Raw genomic sequence first — 24,130 nt, 5'->3', positions numbered from 1 at the left:
TAATAAGGTGCAATAATGTGCGTTAACATGAATAACATGGAGAGATTAAATAAACTAAAATAAAATAAAAATAGATCAGATCAGATTAATTTGTCGATCCTACTTATGTCCTTTTTACAGGTACTGCTCCCCCAACAAACCACAGCAAAGTACAGAGTTCTGGCAACGACAGACTGGTAGAACATCTCCAGCAACTTGCCTCAGCACGACAACTGAAGCTATGCTAGCTGAACAAAATAATAAACTTAGATTCCTGGGTTAAATGGTGCAATTCTAGAAGTTCAGTCATCAGTATTGAACCGGTTTCCTACTAACATTTGTTTACCGGTGTTAACACGCGGTGTGACCTTCAGCTACAGTGGAAGTGGCACTCGGCAGAAAAAAGCTCAGGAGTCTGGGGTTGCCGTGGCAACAGGAGCAACCCGTGCGCAGGTCTCCTCAAGTTAAGAGAGGTGGTTAAAAAGGGGGTCACCATAGCAGCAGAAGCCGGTCGCCTGTGAGATTTATTATCTGTGTTCCTATAGGTAAATAATTGACGTTCAGTCTGTTGACCCATGAACCCAGTCAACTTGTGCATTGTGTGTGCGTTGACCTGAATAAAACCATCACTGGTACAGGTAGCAACACTTAAAACCTCAGGAGCTCACATGACGCTCATGTCGATGCTGTATGTTATTAATCAAGTTCTATTATTATTATTATTATTATTTTATTCAGACAATATCTAATTCAATGATGTTCACTGACGCAGAAATGATTACATGCAGCTGTAGTCATGCCAACAGGTCACCTGCACTTGAAAGTCAGTGTTTTTACCTGTGACAGTTAAATAATGCAGGTGTTTTCATGACCAGTGTCTGGTGAAGAGATCTGTGTCTGTCCTCGTGTATAATTTAAAACACTCAACAACAATTTAGTGTCTTCGTAGTTTAAGTATGGTGGAAGGTTAAACGGCGGCATCTACTGAGCAGCAAGCTCAGTTACACTCTGAGTCTCTTTTCGGATCGTTCATTCATCTTCTGTAACCGCTTGTTCCTGTGAAGGGTCTCCAGTCTATTTCAGGGCTAACAGAGAGAGACAGACAACCATTCACACTCACACCTACGGCCAATTTAGAATCACCAATGAACCTAACCAGCATGTCTGGACGGTGGGAGGAAGCTGGAGAACCTGGAGAGAACCCACGCAGACACAGGGAGAACATGCAAACTCCACACAGAGAGGAACCAGTCAGTCCATGGATTAGAACCCGGGACCTTCTCGCTGTGAGGCATCAGTGCTAACCACCTCGCCACTGTGTCGCAAATACACGAACAAGGTGATTTAAATTAACAAGAAATACAAAATGTATAATGGCTCCAACACTATACTACTCATGACCAAAAAAAGACAAGTTTGATGTAATAAAACAAGAATAATTTAGTTTTTTTATAAACTTTATTCATCGTTTGAAAAAGTTTAGTCGAACAGGCTTAGTCCTATGCTGCCATCAGAGTCGTCAGACTCCTCTTCCTTCTCTTCCTTCTTCTCCTCAGCTGTGAAACAAAAAGCACAACAGATCAGTATCGACGCTCATCGTGTTAATCAACATTTCTAACAGATCTGCTAAGGAGGGCACAGGACAAATCATGAAATCACCTTTATTAAAAATGTACCAGTTATTAGGATTCCACAAGTCTGTACTCTATTAATGTGACCTGCATTTTCCTAACAAAGGTGCAAACTATGAGACGATTTTCCAAAATACATTCTTGCATAAATTCTATCTACATGACTTGTACCTGCCATGTTCGTTATCTGGCACTTTTGAATTCAATGAAAGTTCTATTTTCTATATGTGTTTATATGTGATCATATAAACACACAAGGTGTAGGTAAAGGCACCGTATGCCAAGTTGTCAAACAAGGTGCTAAGCTGCAATGCTCACCTGCAGCAGGAGCTGCGGCTCCGCCTGAGCCACCAGCCGCAGAGCTGGCAACAGCCACGGCACCACCTGCTGGCACGCTGGCCAGCCTACCGTAACCTGAGGAGACACGAGTTGGGAGATATGAAGCACAACTGATAACACTCAGCAGTCAGAAACAAGACAGAGGTCAAAAGCAGTATGTTACTATCAAACATGAGCTGACAGTTTAGTTGTGTTTTAATAATCTGATTAAAGGGTTTACCGAGCTCGTGTTTAATTAATCTGTTACTGTTAAATTAAATGCACTCGGTAAGATCAGATACATTTGAAGATGACTCACTTTAGAACCAAACTGAACATGTGTTTTAAGATGTTTTCAAGTTTCTTAGTTCCTCAGGTAGTAGGTTGTTTCGATACTCTAAATGACATCCATACATCTTAATAGTTTGACAAATATTGCTCACTATCTACAATACTATGAAGATTGAAACGATCTATATATCAATATTTGCTAGTTAAATAAATTACTATTTGCATTACTATTTAAACAATTTATAAAAGCTTTATGTGTTTTTGGGACCTGAAAAAAATACAAATGTAATATGGGAAAGAAACTGCATCTCTTTTTTAGCGACAACATTATTTACAAGTCCATACTCTCTGCTTCTGTGGGAATTATTCGTAGTCCCCTAAACCAACATTATAACTTAATCAGGCAACCGTCACTTTCATTTAAGGCCAATAAAGAGATGGATCCTCGTCAAGAGATTTCATGTGTATTTCAGTGTTCACCACCGTCTGGGGATGTTTTAACGGAGGGGGGGGCAAACTCACCTGTGGCCATCACCTCATTCACATCCTTGCCCTTGAGCTCAGAGATGACCTGGGGAGGGATCAAATTGTGAGTACACCTCAATGCCGGTGACACAGACGTTGAAGGACGACCAGCGTGAGTAGACGGCTCTTTACCATCTTCAGGCGTGTGTCATCGGCCTCGATTCCAACGCTCTCCAGGATCTTCTTGATGTCCGTGGACTCTGGGCTTTCATTGCCTCCCAGGACAGCGAGAAGGTATGCAGCAACGTAACGCATCCTAAAACAACAATAAGATAGGTAAGATATCCTGTCATATCTTCAATAATAATGTGCATGCGGTGGTTATATGGATGCAGTTCACCAGAAACAAGACTGTAGTGTCTACAACTGCATGAAGCATTAACAAAATGGCTGCAAAATTATGAATATTTGTCAATTATTTATAAATCACTTATTTACTTTAATTAAAAAACATCCTTTAAACATTTTTGCACTTACTTCCTCCTGTGTCTTGATGAAATCGCTCAACTGAAGGAGAGAAAGTGTCATTAAACGAGAGCTGAAACACATACAATTAAATTTTAAAAAACCTGCCTGTGACGACTGCACTGCTTAAACCTCATACTGGCCACATCAGAGTCTGACACGTGTTTTTCACACTAAGAGGAAATCTGAAGATTTTGAAACCTAGTGCTAATGCTCGGATCTGTGTATTTTTGTAATTTCCTAATGTTCTCACTGTAAGACTCGAAGCTTTAATTTTGAAAACTAGGGATTTGTGTCGCCTCATACTGAATTGCTAGTCTTAGTTCTCTGTGAGACCATCGAACCAGGGTTTAATACTCACGTGTGGGTCGTTGTGTTCAGAGCAAAGCTTGTGCAGGTCCAGCAGCGACCGGTTCACGCTCTTCTCAAGATGCAGGGCGCATTCGACAGCCTCGACGCCACTGCCCCACTCGTCCCTGTCAGGCTTCTGTAATTCAAAGCAGGTCAAGACGACGATTATTGACGAGCGGTACGAGTTCAACGGCACTAGATTCCTGGTCACCCCGACGAGGGTTTGTGGTTTAACGTTTTACTCGTGCCCTGAGGGTTGCATCAAAGCACACCCACGCACTTTGTATCATTCCGGCCTTGCCCTCATGCCCTCCCGGTGTGGATTTTATGATACCCCAGATTATCACACCCAAAGAAAGAAAGAAATAAAATATAAATGTGTGAGAGAGGAAAGCTGTACTTAATAGTGACTCACATGTTTGTCAGGGCAAGCAGACAGACCTTTCTCTGTCCTGTACATAATCTTAAAAGGAACTTCAACCTCCATCTGACATCTAAAACTTCCTCATATGCTTAACAACGGAATATTATTTCTTCTTCCTTTTTTGCACTCTGTTTTAAAAAGTATTAGAATCACTTTTCAATATCATCCACATATCTGCGTTCACTGTGCTGACTTTGTGTTCCTTTATCTCCGTCCACCTAACGGACTCTCACCATGGACAAGTAGACGTAGGAGGCGTACAGCTCCAGGTTGATCTGCCTGTTGATGGCGGCCTCGCAGTCCTGGTGGTAGTTCTGTCTCACCTGGGAACTCATGGTTCTGAAACACAGATGAAGTTTAATTGATATATGATGTTGGAAAAAAAAAAAACACACGCTTGTCACATGAAGTCGTGGTAAAACTGTAATGATTGAACAATACTCTAGGTATTTGAAGTTAATGTTCCCTTTTACTATATATCTATTTAGACATCAGGACTTTGGATCACAGCATGGCATAAAAAAAAAAACAGATCACGTGATTTTAGTCCAGGAAATAAAACAATAAAAGTTTAGCATCTAACCAGATAAGTGCAATAGGCAGTAAGTGATCGTGGCATAAATAGTGTGGTGTATAAGCAGTATGGTACGGGTTGTTTTTACAGCATATGGACAATATTTACGGATCAAAACCTATGTACAGGTGAGACCATATATACAGGTGAGTGAGCAAGATATACACAATGACTGAATGAAGTACTATAAACATATTATACAGATGGATTTGTGCGTTTAATGTGAGTTGCTTTAAAGCATGTTGGCACAGCTGCTTGGGCGGGAGACAGGTTGAAAATGTCCGTGAAGGTCCAGCAGCCTTGCGTGCGTCGATCCGGCTCAGTGCCCATGTGGACATCAGTGAAGGAGAGTGTGAGGGGCTGGTGGTCTGGCAGGGAGTGTTGTCTTGGTGGCAGTTTCTCCGTTGTCCCTCTCAAAGCAAGCGTAAAAGTCGTTAAGCTTGTTCAGGAAGGAGATGTCCGTGGTTGTGAGTGTGGGGTTGCTGGGCTTGTACCCGGTGATGGCCTGGATGCCTTGCCACATCCGTCTGGAGTCTGAGTTGGAGAAGTTACCCTCTATCTTGTATTGCAGGGGCGTCAAACTCATTGTAGTTCAGGGGCCAGATACAACGCAGTTTGATCTCAATGGGGCCGGACCAGTAACACAATAGTGTATTAACCTTTAAATAATGACAACTCCAAACGTTTCCCTTTGTTTTAGTGCAAAGAAGAACAAGTACGTTATAAAAATGTTTACATTTAATGAACTGTACTATTACAAAACATGTAATGAGCAACTGATGGACATTTCTTAAGAATAACAAGTGCAATTTCTGTTTAGTTCTCGGTCTTAGTGTTGTGTTACGTTCACAACTCTTAGTAAAACGGTGTAAACCCTAGAAATAACAGTTACTTTTATTGAAAAATTGCAGATAATATCTTCAATGTAATTTTTGCACTTTACAGAATTCATCCCGTGGGCCAGATTGGACCATTTGGTGGGCCGGTTTTGGCCCCCGGCCCCGGGCTGTGTGTTTGACACCCCTGTTGTATTGTATTTCACACTCCACCACTGAAACACTAAGACTGGGCTTAGTAAAATACATTTAAGGGAGTGTTTTTGTCATGAAAATAATAATAATAATAAAAGAAAGAGTTAACAAATCCCAGAAAATCATAAAACTCCAAAACTGGTTCTCCAGATTTACACAGTGCCAAGCTACGCATGCGCACTTAACTATTTCTCTGTGGCGGGTCTTCCGAGGAGGTCGAGGATGTTCGAGATGTTAGCAGAACAAATAGTTAGCTTCGAAGCTAAACGTGCCTTTTAAGGATAACTTAGCTAGCTGGTGTTTAAACGTACTAAAAGTTCGAAGAGAGTTGACAGGTAACCGAGCGGCGCCAGGTAACCAAGCACCGCCCGCCGCTACCAGCCAGGCCCGGCGGCCAGCAGCAGAAGAGCTCAGGAGGAGTCTGGGGTTGCCGTGGCAACAGGAGCAACGTGTGCGCATGTCTCCTCAAGTTAAGAGAGGTCAGAGAGGTGGTTAAAAAGGGGGTCACCATGGCAGCAGAAGCCGGACGTTCAGTCTGTTGACCCATGAACCCAGTGAACGTGTGCATTGCGCATGCGTTGACCTGAATAAAACCATCACTGGTACAGGTAGCAACACTTAAAACCTCTTTAGTAACGATGCGTGTTCTCTTCAGAATTATAATTGAATTTTAAAAACAGAGAACATTCTTTAATAATACTGTAAAACATATAAGCTTTTTAATTATCTTAAAATAACCTCGTTTACCTTGAATAAATGGCATCTATGTTCAAAGCTGCACGTTTGAGATGCTTAAAAATACTTTCAGTTGTCATAGCAACAGGATGCACAGACAAACAGCATCTCATGTGTCCGAAGAGGCGTGAAACCCAGAGAAAGATCTCCCTCAAATGACGCTGATGTCAATGCTGTGCGTTATTAACCAAGTTCTATTATTTTATTCAGTGTTTAAAGTATAATCTAATCTAATTCAATGATGTTCACTGACACAGAAATGACTGCGTGCAGCTGCCAACAGGTCACCGGTTTTTACCTGTGACGGTTAAATAATGCAGGTGTTTTCATGACCAGTGTCTAGTGGAGGGATCCGTGTCTGTCCTCATGTATAATTTAAAACACTCAACAACAGCAGTGCCCCAAAGTGAAGGATCTTGTTCTAGTGTCTTCGTTGTTTACTCTGTATGGTTGAAGGTTAAACAGCGCCATCTACTGAGCAGCAGGCTCAGTTACAATCTGAGTCTCTGGATTTTTTTTTTCCTGTACTACTCAACCCCCCCTAAAAAAAACAGTTTAAAGACAACATTTTGTAATAAAACAAGAATGATCTAGTTTTTTTTATAAACTTTATTCATTGTTCGAAGAAGTTTAGTCGAACAGGCCGAATCCCATGTCGTCATCGGACTCCTCAGACTCCTCTTTCTTCTCTTCCTTCTTCTCCTCAGCTGTGAAACAAAAAGCACATCAGATCAGTATCAACGCTCATCGTGTTAATCAACATTTCTAACAGATCTGCTAAGGAGGGCACAGGACAAATCATGAAATCACTTTTATTAAAAATGTACCAGTTATTAGGATAACCCTAAACCTAACTTTTACTCTATTAATATGACCTGCTTTTTCCTAACAAAGGTCCAAACTATGACAATTTTCCAAAATAACCACATTCGCATAAATTCTATCTACATGACGTGTACCTGCCATGTTTGTTATCCGACACTTAAATTATGTAACCTTTAATTCAATAAAAAAACATATTTGGCCTCGTGTAATCACATAAACACACAAGGTGATGGCAAAGGCACCGTATGCCAAGTGTCACCGATGCTGACAAACAAGGTGCTAAGCTGCAATGCTCACCTGCAGCAGGAGCTGCGGCTCCGCCTGAGCCACCAGCCGCAGAGCTGGCAACAGCCACGGCACCACCTGCGGGCACGCTGGCCAGCTTACCGTAACCTGAGGAGACACGAGTTGGCAGATATGAAGCACAACTGATAACACTCAGCAGTCAGAAACAAGACAGAGGTCAAAAGCAGTATGTTACTATCAAACATGAGCCGACAGTTTAGTTGTGTTTTAATAATCTGATTAAAGGGTTTACTGAGCTCGTGTTTAATTAATCTGTTACAGCTAAATTAAATGCACTCGGTAAGATCAGATACATTTGCAGATGTCTCACTTTAAAACCAAAACTGAACATGTGTTTTAAGACGTTTTCAAGTTTCTTAGTTCCTCAGGTAGTAGGTTGTTTTCGATACTCTAAATGACATCCGTACATCTTAATAGTTAAGCAAATATTGTTCACTAGGACTGTAAGAAAAAAAAGGGAATAAAAAACAATTCATAGAAGGAAAAAAGTGATTTATGTTCAGCCTGAAAGAGGATTTAACATTATTTACGAGTCCATACTCTATTTTTGTGGGAATTATTTGTAGTCCCTTAAACCAACATCACTTTCATTTAAGGCCATTAAAGGGACAGATCCTGGTCAAGGGATTTCATGTGTATTTCAGTGTTTGACAGAGGAGGGGCAAACTCACCTGTGGCAATCACCTCATTCACATTCTTGCCCTTGAGCTCAGAGACGACCTGTGGAGGGATCAAATTGTGAGTACACCTCAATGCCAGTGATCGATGGCAGGTAAAACAGCAACAGGTGATGATACAGGCGTTGAAGGGCGACGAGCGTGAGCAGACGGCTCTTTACCTTCTCCATGCGTGTGTCATCGGCCTCGATTCCAACGCTCTCCAGGATCTTCTTGATGTCCTTGGACGCTGGGTTGTCATTGCCTCCCAGGGAAGCGAGCAGGTATGCAGCAACGTAACGCATCCTAAAACAACAATGATGCGCGTGTGATGGTTATATGGATACAGTTCAACAGAAACATGACTGTAGGGTCTTCAACTGCATGAAACGTTAACAAAATGGCTGCAAAATTAAGAATATTTGCCAAATATTTATAAACCACTTATTTACTTTCATTAAAAAACACATCCTTTAAACATTTTTTGCACTTACTGCCTCCTCAGAAAAAAACTGTTTTGTACTAATGTCATGTACTAGCGAATACAAATAAGTATATTAAAGATTTGCATGTTGTGGCTGTTCAATGTTTATAATAATTAAATAGTGGAAATAGTAAAATCTTCCATAGCGTTTCCCTGTTTAGAACATTTATATTTTATTACCGTTACAAGCTTTCGCATTAAAATCATACATTTGTAAGACCTGATGTTAAACATTAGATTATGAATAGTCTATTGGTAGATTATTATTAATCTACAAAGAGTAATGTTCTGGTCGGTTCAGCAGGATAGAAGACCCATCGTCTACTTAAAGAACTACTACTACAACATCTTTCCGCGCATTTATATTATCTAAACAAATTTAGTTTCATTAACACTAAAAAAAAATTGTTTAAAATGTGACAACGGGAAGAAATACATCCTCAGTTTAACACCCATGTGGCGGCGGGTTCTTTGCTCCCGCTAGCATCAGCTAGCTTAGCCGCTGCCAACCTAACAGTCAAAATGACTAAATATCGCCAACATGCCGCCATTTACGGGCTTTAATTTGACAGAGTTGGAAGTTAATTTATTCCCATGTGTGTTACAGTTAGTTTTACATTGACTACTGGATTATTAACGTTATAAAAAAGACACTCACTTGAGCTAGACGGGCGAACGCGTGTTCACTTCGAGGTTAGCACGGACAGAAAGGAAGTTACGTCACCGGATGAAAGCGGAAGAAGCCTCTCTTCTTCTTCGTGAGGAGCAAAAGCGAATCAAGGCCGAGTGGAGGCCTGCAGTGTCGGAGGGTGTTTGCAGCTTGTCCTGGCACCTTGTACTACGGTGGCCTGGAGGTGCAAATCAACATTACAAAACATAAAACACTTTTACAAATTCTGAAACAAATTTACATTTCAGAAAACAAAACTACAAGTCTTAAAACAAAATTACATTTCAGAAAACAAATTTACATTTTAGAAAACAAAATTACATCTCAGAAAACACATTTACAAGTTGCAAAACAAAATTACAATTCAGAAAACAAATTTACAAGATGCAAAACAAATTTACATTTCAGAAAACAAAATACAAGTTGTAAAACAAAATTACATTTCAGAAAAAAAAATTACAAGTTGTAAAACAAAATTACATTTCAGAAAACAAATTTACAAATTGCAAAACAAATTTACATTTCAGAAAACAAAATGACAAATAACATAACACTTTTACAAAGACCAAAACACTTTTACAATATCTGAAACAAATTTACATTTCAGAAAACAAATTTACAAGACACCAAACACTTTGACAAACTGCAGAAACAAATTTTCAAAAAGGCCAACATCAACCGGAAAGGGAATGTACCAACCCCGGGGTTGGTCTTTGTAAAAGTGTTATGTTATTTGTCATTTTGTTTTCTGAAATGTAAATTTGTTTTGCAATTTGTAAATTTGTTTTCTGAAATGTAATTTTGTTTTACAACTTGTAATTTTTTTTTCTGAAATGTAATTTTGTTTTACAACTTGTATTTTGTTTTCTGAAATGTAAATTTGTTTTGCATCTTGTAAATTTGTTTTCTGAATTGTAATTTTGTTTTGCAACTTGTAAATGTGTTTTCTGAGATGTAATTTTGTTTTCTAAAATGTAAATTTGTTTTCTGAAATGTAATTTTGTTTTAAGACTTGTAGTTTTGTTTTCTGAAATGTAAATTTGTTTCAGAATTTGTAAAAGTGTTTTATGTTTTGTAATGTTGATTTGCACCTCCAGGCCACCGTAGTATTGTACCCACCTCACTGGAAACTTTTAATTATTTTTTTATCACTTTGACAAAATTACTTATGTCAAAAATATAATATAAAATATAATGTATATATACAATGCCCTTCAAATAAGATGTGATTACAGTTGTTTTGGACAATAAAGCTGTTGTAAACATTAATTTAATGCTTAACTAACGCTGTTTTACAGAAGGCTGGGGCCATAATCAATAAAACAAAAGTTTATTTAATGTGTATGTAACTTGTTTATAATTCATTAATAAATCTAACATAAGACACCTGGTCTTTTATCGTGTTATTCTTGTTTTTCTCAAGAGCAATACTCATGCAATACTGACAAGTATTCAGGTTCATATTCATATTGTCAATAGTATATTCAAACTGCACAACTTCAACATTGTTAAGTTTACTTTGGTTGGTTTCCAGCACCTGTAAATATTTTTTGTACCTTTTAATAAATTGCATTTTGTTTTGTTTTCTTATTTCTGTCATTTGCATTTTTGCACTCTCTTGCAATTTCTGACATTTACTCCCTCACCTCTCCTTAACACTAACATCCTCTGATCTTCAGACTGCTGACTCACACCAAACTGTATCCATGTCCTCCTTCTCCAGCCATTCAAATTTTAACACAAATCACTTTTTTTTCTCCTTTTCTTTTTTGACTGCTGCTACTGCAGACTTGGCTCCAGGTCCAGTTTGGCCTCCTGCTTCTTCCTCGGCCCCTGCTGCTGCTGCCGCTGCTGTGTCTGCTCCTGAGTGTGATTGATTTAGGTTGCCAGAAAAAGACAAAGTGAAGCATCCACACATGAGAGTCTGCAATGGATGGCGTCAACACCATGAGAAACCAGCAGCTGTGCTCTGGTCTCAAGCTGGAGTGTGAAAAACCGGCTCTAATGAATCGTTGTCACGTGCGCCGCTTGGTTCCAAGCAAACAGCCGCAATCTACCGCTGAGCTCCTGTTACAGTGAGCCTCTCAGACATCTACAGTACGCAGCGGATGCATTCACTTTTTAAACTACATCTAATTAATGTTAACGCTTTAAGGACACGTGGGAGAAACAAGTTTTACTCGTGTGTGTAAGTTCAGTCCTTCAGCAGTCTTTGAAAGTGAAAGTTTTACACTGTGTTGTTTAGTGTGCTGAGTTTTCCTCTCGTGTGTGTGTGTGTCATGGGAGTGATGGAGAGGGCGGTCTATTGTGTAGTGTAAATATGCCTTTTGAAACATGGAGCAAAACTCGTAACAAATGAAAAGAGACACGCTTATAAGGACCAGATAAAGACGGGATCACATGTGTCGTCTCACTACTCTTTCACTGTGATCAGCCACAAAATTAAAACCACAAATCTCTGAACAGAAAGTCATTGATGATCTCATTATGATGTGATGTTCTTCTGGGAAACAGCGGTCCTGGCATTTTCCCATATTTATTTTTTTTTCCCATCCCTCTAACACATCAAACTTTGAGGACAACTTTGCTGTAATCCTGTTTGGCTGCTTTGTGTTTCCTGATTTTATTTTGTAAAGTCCTTAGTGTTTCTTGTCTTGCTTTACTTCCTGTGTTTTCCGTCTTTGATTGTTTTAATGGTTTCTCCTTGTGTGCTCTGCTCTCATTAGTTTCACCCGTGTCTTGTCACCTCTTTGTCAATGTGTGCTTATATAGTCCTGCCTTTCCTTTCGTCATGTCTTCATGGAAATGGGTCTTCTGAGGGTGTTGTTAGTGGGGGGGCCTTTGAGGGGAGGGGCCTCTGTGGATCATCCCACAGATACTTGATCAGTTTGGGATCTAGTGAATTTGGAGGCCAGGTCAACACCTTGTCCTGTTCTTCATGTTTTTTTTTTTTTTAGTTGTTCCTAAAGTGTTTTTGTGTGTGTGTCTGTGTCAGGCTGCATCCTGCTGGGGATGGCTGCTGCCATCAAGGAGTGTCATTGCTATGGGGTGGGGGTGCCTGGTCTGGTCTAGGTGGGTGCTACATGTCTAAGTAACATCCTCACCTGCAGTGCTTTTTGTTCCACAGTCCGTAAGCCTTCATTAAAGTAATTTTATTTCCTGCTCCTGCCCCAGCTTGTGTCCTGCATGTGCGTCCTACCTCGTCATTCAACATGATAACATAACGGAACATAGCATCACCCACCCACATTGACGGTCATAATGTTATGGCTGCTCTATGTAAAGAAGCACAAGAAAGACGTCAGAAAAATCTTAAATGCAAGCACGGTTTATTGAGCTTCCAGTCCAACTATTGTTATGTTCTACGTCACAACATTTTACATTCCAGATCGTGTAACACAGTAAATCAGGTAACAACAAACCAGAGAACACAAATGAACACAACACGGTCTACAGGCATTAATATTAAATAAGCACAGACTAAAACATCTTCAAAACATTATCAAAATTTTCACAAATGCCGCTAGTTTGGTCTCGGTCCTAGAGAGAAAAGGAAGATCAGCGCGGACCCCCGGCTAAAGAAACCAGCGCCGTCGGTTAATCAGCGCCGCCCTTCAGAGGGGCCTGCGCCGACGTGGCCCTGGCACAGTCAACATGGAAGTACCGATTGTTCCTGGTATTGTATTGGTTTTTTAGGAAATTCACTTATAAAAATTGAGAAAAATATCAAAAGAAAACCATTATAAAAAAATACTCTATTGACCATTCCAATATATAGACAAGGAAAACAGGTAGAAAGTTGACGGGTACTTCACAAAAACGGTTGCAACTAAAGTTAGACGATGGTCGGTGACATTCAGTGGAGAGTGACTGTGCAATACGAAGTCTCATTGCATCTTCTTCCTGATTTGCTATACATGTATGTAAGCAGAAGTGTGTGTGTGTGTGTGTGTGTGTGTGTGTGTGGAGTGAACCTAAAGCTAGCTAATGTTGAATAAAACAGTTAAGGGGAAAAAAACTATACATTATATTAAGACTTCTTTATGTACACCCAGACTCTTCTGCTAAATTTTCTGCCTCAAACCTAAAATACACTCAACCCCTACACCTTTACACGAGCCTATTCAGTAACTTTAAATCCCTATTTTTAGCATTTCAAAATGTTTAGCAGTGTACAAACATTTTTAAAAATATATATTTATATAACACACTATAATGTAGTTGTAAGGATATGATAATGGCAGGTTCCAATGGGAGGATTTACCGCTGATGGTTCACAATAAACACTACATTATAGTCTGTTATATACTGCCCATTAATAAGGAGATGTAAAACAAAATGTTGCTGCCTGCTCTCCTACGAGGATCCTGACTTTTATTAATTAAACAGCAAGGTTAATATCACGTTTAGGCTCTTTATAAATGTTTTATCGCCATTGTGTCTGAGAGAACACGCCAGATGTTTGTTCACACAGCATTAAAGTCCCCATGAAATCAAATTCTGGGTTTTTATGTGACGCCTTGCAGTCACCTATAAATACACCAGTACATTAGATAACATTGATAATAAAAAGAAAAAAAACACTAGTTCTTTGTTAGTATTCTTAACAGTATTTTAAAGGTTCCTTTCCTGGAAAATGATTGAAAAAATGTCGATGACTCATCCTGAACCAGAAGGCGTATGCTAATTTTCATGCACCAGCAGCACTGAGGCCTTTGGCTCCAATGTAAATGGGCGGAGCCTGCCTGCTCAAGCCACTCGAGCTGACCAATCAGAGCAGATCGAGTTTTTTTTTTTTTTGTATTATTATTTCGTGAGAGGCAAGGTGTGGCCCTCTCCAGCTCCGGTTCATGACCTTAGAACCGTTTGCACCGATTAAGTTTTTAAATGACTTTGCATAGATAAAGGATTTGCATTTACAGTAGTGTAGGTGCGTTTTTATTTTTTTATCCTTTGTCCCACAGTTCAGCTTTGTTCTTCATAATGTGTTACAGTGAGCACATCCACTAAATACAACTGGGATATGTGCACTTCCCTTACCGTCATTTTTTTATTTATTTATTATTGTTTTTGCAATATTTAAAGCATCTTGATAAAAATGACTTGAGTGAAGATAATCTGACATTCAAGGTTGAAATGTTGACTAGAATTGGACTGGAACAGACAAAAGCTCCAGATTTTACTTTTGCAAACTTCATTTTTAGTTCAAGTTATCAAGTGATTATTATCCCGTCTTTGCTGACCGATGCTGTTTAGCACATGGCGATGCATTTCAGCGCATTTAACCTTTTTTTTTAAAGAACAAATGGTCTAAATAAAGAGAGAATCCCCATACATAGGATCACTGAAAGCTCACAAGTGCTTTTTTTTGTTTTTTTAATTCCAATTACCTACAGTTTGCAGGGGTAACTGATCTTAGGAGGCTCTTACTGAATGGTAAGAGATGTTGGATAAAATGAAGAAAAGAGAAAGCAGAGAGGCAACTACATCACAAAAGCAACGACCTAGTTTCAAATGCTTTGATCACAAAAAAAAAAACTGTGCGACTACGTAAGCAGGCGTTATGTCACACCAAAAAACTGGATATCTGCTTATTACGACAAAAACTCACAACCACCGCTCGATTAATTCACCTCTGCAGAACGGTTCGAGATCAGGGAACAAACGTAGAAAGAGAGGCTGAAGCGTTTCACTTTATCCACCATCTCATTCCTACATCAGTTAAACTAGTCACAAACTATGCATTGATCCTCAAGACTGGGACGTAGTACGGCTTAGTCAGCTAAAGCCTGCTAATATTACATTTACCATGAAAACAATAAACCTTAGCAAATAAATCCTGATGTTCCCCCTTTTTTTTGGGAGACTCAAGGATGAGGGAGGCATTTAACAATGAATTTAGAGCAGGAAAAGCCTCTAAATTCTCACCTTTCTTTTATATCAAATAATGCATTCCTTGACAGAAAATGCCGCTGTGCCGGCTCGTTTGATTGACATGTAGCTTCTCATTCAGGAAAAAGGTTTATTTAAGATTAATAATCCACAAGTTGAGACGTTTTCTCATATCAATATGAAAGCTAAACATGCAAATACTTCGGCTCTATAAAATATTCATCACGTGTAGGTGCTGTTTATGTAAATGTAGGAGACTATGTATACAGTGTAGAGGAGATTACTGAGACCACGCCGTCTTAGCCTTTCAGAACAAACTTGTTTGGCAGTAATTAGTAATAAAACGTTTGTCTTTATCATTCTTATTTGTAAAAGGATGTGCAGTTTATATATCTATATATGAGTATATTACATACAGAGTGCACATGTGCTGAAAACTTTAAAAGGTGCAAAGACATCAGTCAGCGATGATAAAAGAAAAATGACAAAAGTGTCGAGACAGGGAACAAATCTGTGACATTTTTCTTTTAAAAATTATTGCTGTAAATTACATAAATGTCCTGTATAGTTTTTTTTAAATATATCCTCGCACCTATGTCGTGTTTTGTCTTGGACCCAATCCCTAAAAAGATGTGACTGATTTCCAGGATGATAAAAAGAAAAAAAAAACAATCCAAATAAACGTTTCATTTAAGCTTTTGTTCTGCAAGACAGAGTCACAAAATGTTAAAAACACAATGAGTGTTAAACCAGTGCAAACAGATTTACAGCATTATACACCGAATGTTGTCGGAGAGTCTTGATGGACGTGTAGAAGCCACATACAGTTATGTGTAATATCTGCGGTTTCATTCGTTGAAAGAGTGATGAAAAGTCACATCAGGCATTATCGTGAACAGATTGTTTGACATGATCAGACTGATATTACAAACGTCTAATTTTACTTTCATGCAACGTGGCAAACAATACCAACAAGCAGGTTTTTTTTTTTTAGTTTTTTTTTAGCAGAGATCAAAGACAAATGTTAGGTAACCGACTTCTCATCGAGTACCGAATCTGGCAAAAGAAAAAAGGAGGGGAGCACATTCCTGATTTGTGTCAAGACAAATTAATCGCAGGGTTTCATCTCACGTCGCGCTGACTCCAGAGTTTACACTTGCGATGGTTTATTATTTTGATAAAAGTAAAAATAAGAGTCTCCGCGGTGGCAGCAAATTTAGTTCATGAGCTGCTGAGACCCCATTACATCACTTACAGTAGCTGGTGAGCTTTTTATAGCGCGGCGTGACGCTAGAAAACTTAAAAGACGGCAGGCCTGGAGAAAAACCTTAATGATAATCCATCACTGTAGATCAGAAGTGGCATTTCTGTGGTGTCGCCCCGTTATCAAACGTACAGCTCATCTTTTTTTTAATGTAAACTGAGCCGACTCCCACAAAACTAACCCTATCCCGGACGTGTCTGTGGAGTCGTAATAAAAAGTTTGAACAATTAAAAAAAGGACTTTACATATCCTTACTACGTATTAATATCAAAACCAAATGTGAGGACGAACAGATGAAAAGCATGTAGTAATTCCTGCCACAAGCATTTAATCGCCAGTACTTGATTTCAAACTGTTAAAAAGACAAAAGGAAACAGTACATAAGATAAACGTGTTTGCCCTGAGGCACTTGGTAGTGGCTGTGAGAAAAGAATTAAAAACACTACCTTAGTTTCCAGTCGAAGAAGTTGTATAGTTTGTGTCTAAAGTACTCAAAGTTGCATTCAAATCGTCAAAATAATGCACACGGTGTGACGCACGCTGACAATCATGATCGTTCTAGTGTTCATCTAGAGTCGTAGTGTCTACAGTAACGATGGTGAATATCAAAAAATGCTACAGAAAAGTGTTGAAGCACGTTACACAGTAAGTGTGGCTAGGAACTAAAACTAAACTTGGGCATGTTTGTTGTGTTTCTTTTTCTTTTTTCTTTTTTTTTTTTTGGGCAGGGAGATAAGAAAGAGACCAGAACAGATGGCCGGAGGGCTAGAGGAGGAGAGACAGGGGAGCTGGGCATCAACTCGGAAAAATCCTACTGGGGGTAGTTGTTCTGTTGCCGGCGCTTCGCTGACCTCATTTTCTCAAAGCGTGACTCCATTTCCTCCAGGACCTTGGGGGTGTACCTTACAACCAGCTTCACCGTGCCCTGAGCAGCTTTGAGGAGTTCCACAGCTTTCTCGTGGTGCTCGCCTTCAACGCTCTAAAAAAACAAAGGACGTACGTGTAAGATTTCATCAGAAAGAGACACAGCAGCACGTTCACCGTGGCCAATTATTAGGAGCAAAACAACGAGGTAAGTATGTAGTAACGCTGGAATAAACAATGACCTCAGTATTTTATAAGTACTGGACTCGACCGAGCTGCAGCATAAACTCTGGAGGTCTGGTTTAACTTGCCACAGAGCAACCTGTAATTTAGATGTTTTAATGAGAGAACAAAACTGAACAATAAACAAAGTCAATTGGATGATTGTTTTTGGCTGGTCTTGGAATTTTTAAACTACCCAAGCAGCAGTCACAGCGTTAATGTGGAAGAGTTTTACAGATGCCCCGTGGAGTTGTTTTTGAAGCCGTACATGTACGTTTTATATTCACGGTTTCTCACCAAAACCCACAGCGTGTGTGTGTGTGTGTGTGTGTGTGTGTGTGTGTGTGTGTTTCTTCAGGCCTAATAAATGCGCTGAACCCATTTCCCCTCAAAAACACTTCCACAGCCAGTTTTCTCTGAGACTTTGAAAACCGACCGTCCATTGTTTACATCCGCGGTTGCGTGCTAGCGCGTTACACGCTGTTACGTTTAATGGTAAATCGCCGATAAACCTATGGAACCACCCACGGTGCGTCGGTCGCGTCGGGTAACTTTCCTCTGCAGAACAACAGCCCTGTGTGCGAGAGAGCCGCTGAAGGTCTGCTAACTGGCAAACGGTCATTAGGCTCATTAACGTGTCTCCAAGTGTGCACGATATTTAAAATTTCGCCGCCTGTCTAAGCCTGCGAGGGTCTGCATGTAGCCTAAAATGTACAACTTCATCTACATGTTTGTAGTCGATCGTTAAAAGAGTACAAGATAGAGAGAGATTGCTCGACATTCTTCAGCAACAATAAGTGCTACAACATAATCTGTAAGCATGGAATAGTTTGCTGCCAAGACCCTGAGGCTAAAAGTCATCCTTTCAGAAATATCACTGGGAGTCCTGAGTGTTAATCTGTGTTTTTACAACAATACAGTAACAACACATCTACGTAGAAGACTGGTGGAGACTCGAAATATTGTAATATTAAAAGAAACAGAGTCTGTGTTTGCATATAAAGTCACAGGAACCGTGAACTGGCTTTTATAGTGAACCAACAAGACTATGAAATGATTTCACTAATGTCCGATTTCCTGAGACTCGTCCATCCTAAAATGAAAAGTAGATGGTTGTACTTCATCTCTTAGTTGCTCTCATACTTCATCTCTGTGTTTAGGATGCAGAGGTGAACTTTAGAGAGACAGGATAAGTTTTATCTAGGGACCTCTAGCCATTTTTTAATAATTTTCCGTGAACTTAATCCCGTGCGAATCTTCCACGTCTGTAATTTGTATTTGTATATGCTATAAATCAAAGTTTGGACAGATGCTAGGGTGCAAGGTCGAGATGTCGCTGCGTAGCATGCAGACCCATTCACAAAAACAAACCTCAAAACCGTCAGACAAACAAAATCGTGCAGGATGAGCAGCACGTTTTGATGTTTTAGATTTTGTTCAGTGGTGCCTTAATGTGTTCATCAGAGCAGTAAAGGTGGCGCTGATTTAAATTTGCAAAGTAACTAACCCTGTCAAAACGTATAGAGGAATAAAATGAAGTGGGAAGAAGCAGACACATCATAACCATGCAGTTAATTTGAGTAAAACACAGAGTTTACTTATCCCGTGTGAATAGAGGGGTCATTTCTAAATCACATGGTGTCCCCAGGTAAAACTAATCCTATGTGAATAGGGTGGACACAAACTGACTGTATATATCTATTCTATACACTTTATTTGCGTATCTGTCCATCTTTCCTGCTGTTACTGCGGTTTCTTCCGTTTCCTCGTAAAAACAATATTTTTTTCATATCTGAATCCCTGCTCTGAGGACTGACTGTGTTATATGTCGTAAAGTGTGTAAGGGCAATTAGTATTAACGGCCTATATAAGAGAATTGACCTGATTTGAAGCAAAGAAATAGCGAACAAGAGGTTTTAAATTGTTAATGTGCCCTTCTCGTTTATATCCTAACTTTATCACCTGGTGGGTAATGACGCTGATTTTACAAAACTTTATTTTTTTATTTTTTATTCAGTTATATGTACAAGATTGGCTGTCCCTGGGCAAATCACACATTTAGCTGGTTTTGCAATGGGAACAATGACTACAACCCCGGCAGAAAACAAACATTAAAAGCAGAGTGTTTGCAGCTTTTGCATGTGCAAGTTTGGGAAAAGCCTTTACTTAGTGACCTGGCCTTTGGGAGAATGTCACACATCCTGTCACCAGCTGGGAGATTTAAAAAACTGAAGCTTTTCTCCCCTTATTCTTCATTTATGACGTTCACCCACTTTTCCTAGCGGGTCATTTCAAGTTCAGAAACGTTTTTATCCCTTCGCTAAAAGACGGTTTATTTAAGATCTACACACAGACTTCCATTTCAAAATCTTCACTTTGCCTTCCTCAAATAAGTTTGTGTTGGATCCTGAGTTCCGTTTTGGATCATCGGCACCTCCTCGTCTGGTGACTTTGTCATTGGCTTTTGATGTTGTTACACCACCTGTCCTTGATGTCAATGCAGACCTAACAGCACCCTCTCACCACCTGTCACCAGCCCTGTCAGCCCTTATGATGGAGGCAGTGCCAAGACTAACCACAGTATCTGGGACGGCCTCTCCAAGCCAAGTTTCAGTCAAGGCAATGATCCAAGCGGATCTGATGGGCCTCTTCACCAGACACTTGCTGTGTGCAGTAAATCAATTTTATTCTGAAGGAAATGAGTATTTGCCAGTCTGCTGCATACAACTCTTCTCCATTTCCTCTAATGGGAGGAAAACTGATGGCTTCATATTACAGAGGCTACAAGACCTCAGCTGTCGAACACCTTTGTCTGTAGCTACATAACTCCAAATGTAGTGCTGTTATTGATATCCCATAGGACAGGGGTGCCCACACTTTTTTTGGCTTGCAAACTACTTTTATAATGATCAGCCACAACATTATAACCACTGACAGGAGAAGTAAATAACGTTGACCAAGTTTTGACAATTCAGTGGACGTTACTTAGACATGTAGCACCCACCTAGACCAGACCAGACACCCCCACCCCATAGCAATGACACTCCTTGATAGCAGCAGCCATCCCCAGCACAGACACACACACAAAAACACTTTAGGAACAACTAAAAAAAAACAAAAAACATGAAGAACAGCACAAGGTGTTGACCTGGCCTCCAAATTCACTAGATCCCAAACTGATCAAGCATCTGTGGGATGATCCACAGAGGCCCCTCGCCTCAACCCAAAGGATCCTGTGAATGTAATTCACAACGCCGTGTCCAGATGCAGCATCGCATATGTTTAGGTACACGTCAGTGGACGCTGCAAGCTGGAAACGCCCTGATATGTTTTTATAACGTTGTCCTGGTTGCTGGCGTCAATAAAGAGTAATATAATACATTAACCTGTTAATAAAGGACTTTACAAGTAGAAGAGTGTCCAAACGTTTGAACATGCCATGTAACAGTTTTTCTTTTTCAAATTTAAGAAACAAAAACTAATGTGATTTAACAATTAAAGGATTTATCATTTTACTATGTCTGTATGTTTGGAGCCGGGGTTGTTTTATTGTTGTTTTGATTATTATAGTAATTCCAAAGCTTCAAATTTCCCATCCTGAAGTAAGTAATGAGTCAGTGAATTGAACATACCACCCCGTTGACAGAAAGAAGCTGGTCGCCTCTTTTCAGGCCTCCGTGTCGGTCGGCGATGCCTCCCGGGATGATACGCGAGATGTAAATAGGGGAGTTTTGCTCCTTTCCGCCCATAATATTAAAACCCAGGCCTTCTTCTGTCTTGGGCAGTTCCACGACACGCGGATGTGAGTGTCCCTCGCTTGCTGCAAAAGCTGCCACTGTAGCCTACGAGTAAGCACATGTTATTGCTTAGGCTTTGCAGATACACCGTATTTACTGACCTCTACACACAACGTGAGGAGTCCAAGAAGAAAAAAACGAATTCTTGTTGTGCATGAGATGGTAAGTGACGTGGATTTACCTTAGCCGTGGCATTGGCTCTGACCTCAGGAGTGCTGTTGATGTCCACCGTTTCATACACGTGTTCGTAAACCTGAAAAATAATCGTGATCGGAGTTTAACATCAGGGCAGAAAAGCGAGCAAATCTCAGATGCTAAGAGCTTTAACGGCAAGGACGACGTGTCTCACTTCTCTGACGGCGTTGCAGAATTCACTCTGTAAGACCCTCTGTAGCGCCTGCAGCTTCTGGGGAGGCACTTCCCCTGTCCTCTGGAGTTTATCGAGCAGCTCAATAGCACGGTTGATATCTGTCAACAAGAACATAGGCACACAATCAAGGTTTAGGATATTTGCAAAAGGAGGTATAAGCAATGACGCCTATGCACGTATCATCTCTTTACTGAACAAGAAGCAAGAAATAATTGTGTTTATACTGAGGTTTTCTCGCACTACATTTGTTCTGATAATTAGATAGACTAACCTCTTTGTTAAGAAAAAATTAGAGGGATTGTTACTTCCTATTTTATAAATAAGTAGATGTGATGTGACCCAAACACACACTGTTTTGTTAGTGTATTCTGTGTATAATTGTGCATTTAAAGTGTATTATCCTGCTGAAACTGTCTGCCTGAGTGAACTGGTACTCTCGCAGTGATCTCCTACAACCACGTGTCCCGTTAAGGTCACTCAGGTCTGCTGGCCACTGTCTTCTGGTGGTCCCGAGAACGAGGCTGAAGCACAGAGGAGATCGTGCTTTCTCTTGCAGCCCCCGAGACGCTGCCTGTTTTAAAAACTCAAAACTAATTTTTAATTATTTGACCTCAGAGTCGGTTTGAGAGCTGCTTTTTTTTTTTTTTTTTTTATTGTTAATTGTGTTCAAATCTAGCACTTTTATTTATTATTTATTGCCTCTTCCTCTTTATTGTCGTTGTTTTAGTGCTGTTTTAATGTCTTTAAATGTTTTATTTATTGTTATTAGCCTTGACTACTCTGTTCAGCACTTTTCTTGTTCTTCAATGTCATTTATAAATAAACTGACATAATTTGCTTCTTCCAATATTTCAATACATCCAACAACAACAGAACAGACAACCCCAACCTCTCTATGATACGTTTATTCAACTTTATTTTTGACATTACGGTTAAAATCTGGGTTTACCTTCTAACCACAGTGTACTAGCAGACACAACAGTAGCTAGTGTTGTTTAAAGAGATACTAAGGTTAAAATAAAGTCTCTAAAATGAATATTTACACCCTACTTTAAATAATTACGATGCTACTGTAACTATAAGTCCACGTTTTGATGGTAAAAGACGCCGAATAAACCAGTTATTTAGCCGAGCACAGTTTGTTGTCATTAACGTTAGCTAGTTAGCTAGTACACATAGCAAAATAATGTAGCCGTGGAGACTATTATTACTTTTTATTATTTTGAGAATAACATACACACAGTTAAACATTAGTTATTCACAAGACACTATTAACACAGTGTTATCCGACTAAACAACAAAGCATGCAGATAAAAACCACCACCATCTGTATTCGGCTAACGCTAGCTAAGCTAGCTTAACGTCTACCTCGTATCACAACAAATATTTCTAGCTAGCTAGCTAATTAACTTCACCTCTTTCCAGTCGCACGGGCTCCCCGAGTGACGCCATCATCTGTCGTATTTGATGTTAAGTAGATATTGCGTTAAATGAAAGATGTGGATAACTAAATTTGGTAATCCTGGCTAACGTTACGGGCGCTTAACTCAGACGATAAATCAGATTAGCAAAGTTAGCCGCCGGCTAGGCTAGCTGCCAGTGTCACGATGCGTTCAGGTGCTGCTCGTAAAGTCGACAACCCAGAGCGAACTCCGGATGTTATTCATTATTATTATTATTTTTTAGATTGACTGCATCAAATAGTAATTACTCCTTAAATAAATGATGCATTCTTGTTATTTTATACCTCACCCATCTGTGCGCACAGTTCCCTTTTACTTTAATTTAATCAATAGACATGCACCTACCAGTACCCCCATGACTCTACTTAGTTTTAGTGGGAAATTATTCTTTCCTTTCCTTCATTCATTTATTCCTCTACAGCCATTCTGCATATTTAATTTCTCTGAGACAAGTTTAATTTTATGTTTTTGTTCTGTTGGCCGCTCATGTGGAATAAGGAGAGGGGTCATTCAAGGTTATTTGTGGAGTAGAGACTCATTCATTCGACACCTCGACTAAAACTCTACCTGATAGTTAGACGTAGCATCAAGGCAGAACCAGAAGAAGCTTATTTAGCTTTTTGTGGACGTCTAGGAGGATCAGTCTCTCTACTGCCCTCGGTTGGCTGCAGCATATCTTGAGACAGTTGTGCAGAAAGCTGCCCTTGCTATACTACTCTCTGCGGGCTGAAACTTTGGGGCCGTCATGCACTGTTGTTGAACCGCCAGACAGTTGACAGGTGATGAAAAACACCACAGAAACATCACCTGCTGTGACTTTACTCTGAGTGGGGGTGTGGCGAGAGGCTCGACACACCCGAGCTGCGGTGGAGCAGCCAGAGTTTATGCTCTTTTCCAAACAAAAGGTCCCGTTATTTGCATTTTCTCTTGTTTATCTGTGTTCAGCCACACCTATAGGGCAAAGTAACACCCCATTATACTGTAAGATCTATT

General features: G+C 39.9%; 3 protein-coding genes across 3 annotated transcripts; all 3 read right to left on the bottom strand.

The window, feature by feature from the left end:
- Positions 1 to 1,441: 1,441 nt before the first annotated feature.
- LOC311486001 (large ribosomal subunit protein P2-like) lies at positions 1,442 to 2,999 on the bottom strand (the record flags this gene model as incomplete). The annotated part of the gene is made up of 4 exons (XM_084541743.1): positions 1,442 to 1,535; positions 1,929 to 2,024; positions 2,742 to 2,790; positions 2,877 to 2,999. 4 exons carry the CDS (start codon positions 2,997 to 2,999, stop codon positions 1,459 to 1,461), a joined length of 345 nt encoding a protein of 114 aa, XP_084397869.1. The 3' UTR covers positions 1,442 to 1,458.
- A 3,916-nt stretch (positions 3,000 to 6,915) lies between these two features.
- On the bottom strand, positions 6,916 to 9,321 carry LOC311510043 (large ribosomal subunit protein P2-like). Its single transcript, XM_084574971.1, has 5 exons — positions 9,254 to 9,321; positions 8,294 to 8,417; positions 8,127 to 8,175; positions 7,447 to 7,542; positions 6,916 to 7,031 (listed from the first exon to the last, which is right to left on the bottom strand). Exons 2-5 carry the CDS (start codon positions 8,414 to 8,416, stop codon positions 6,955 to 6,957), a joined length of 345 nt encoding a protein of 114 aa, XP_084431097.1. The 5' UTR covers position 8,417; positions 9,254 to 9,321; the 3' UTR covers positions 6,916 to 6,954.
- A 3,256-nt stretch (positions 9,322 to 12,577) lies between these two features.
- Positions 12,578 to 23,291, bottom strand: lin7c (lin-7 homolog C (C. elegans)). Its single transcript, XM_084575015.1, has 5 exons — positions 23,090 to 23,291; positions 21,654 to 21,772; positions 21,486 to 21,557; positions 21,140 to 21,349; positions 12,578 to 17,400 (listed from the first exon to the last, which is right to left on the bottom strand). Exons 1-5 carry the CDS (start codon positions 23,127 to 23,129, stop codon positions 17,233 to 17,235), a joined length of 609 nt encoding a protein of 202 aa, XP_084431141.1. The 5' UTR covers positions 23,130 to 23,291; the 3' UTR covers positions 12,578 to 17,232.
- Between the last annotated feature and the right edge of the window lie 839 nt (positions 23,292 to 24,130).

Source organism: Chelon labrosus (genome assembly GCF_963514085.1).
Source record: "Chelon labrosus genome assembly, chromosome: 3".
Classification (NCBI taxonomy): domain Eukaryota; kingdom Metazoa; phylum Chordata; class Actinopteri; order Mugiliformes; family Mugilidae; genus Chelon; species Chelon labrosus.
This window is presented reverse-complemented; position numbering and strand designations above follow the sequence as displayed.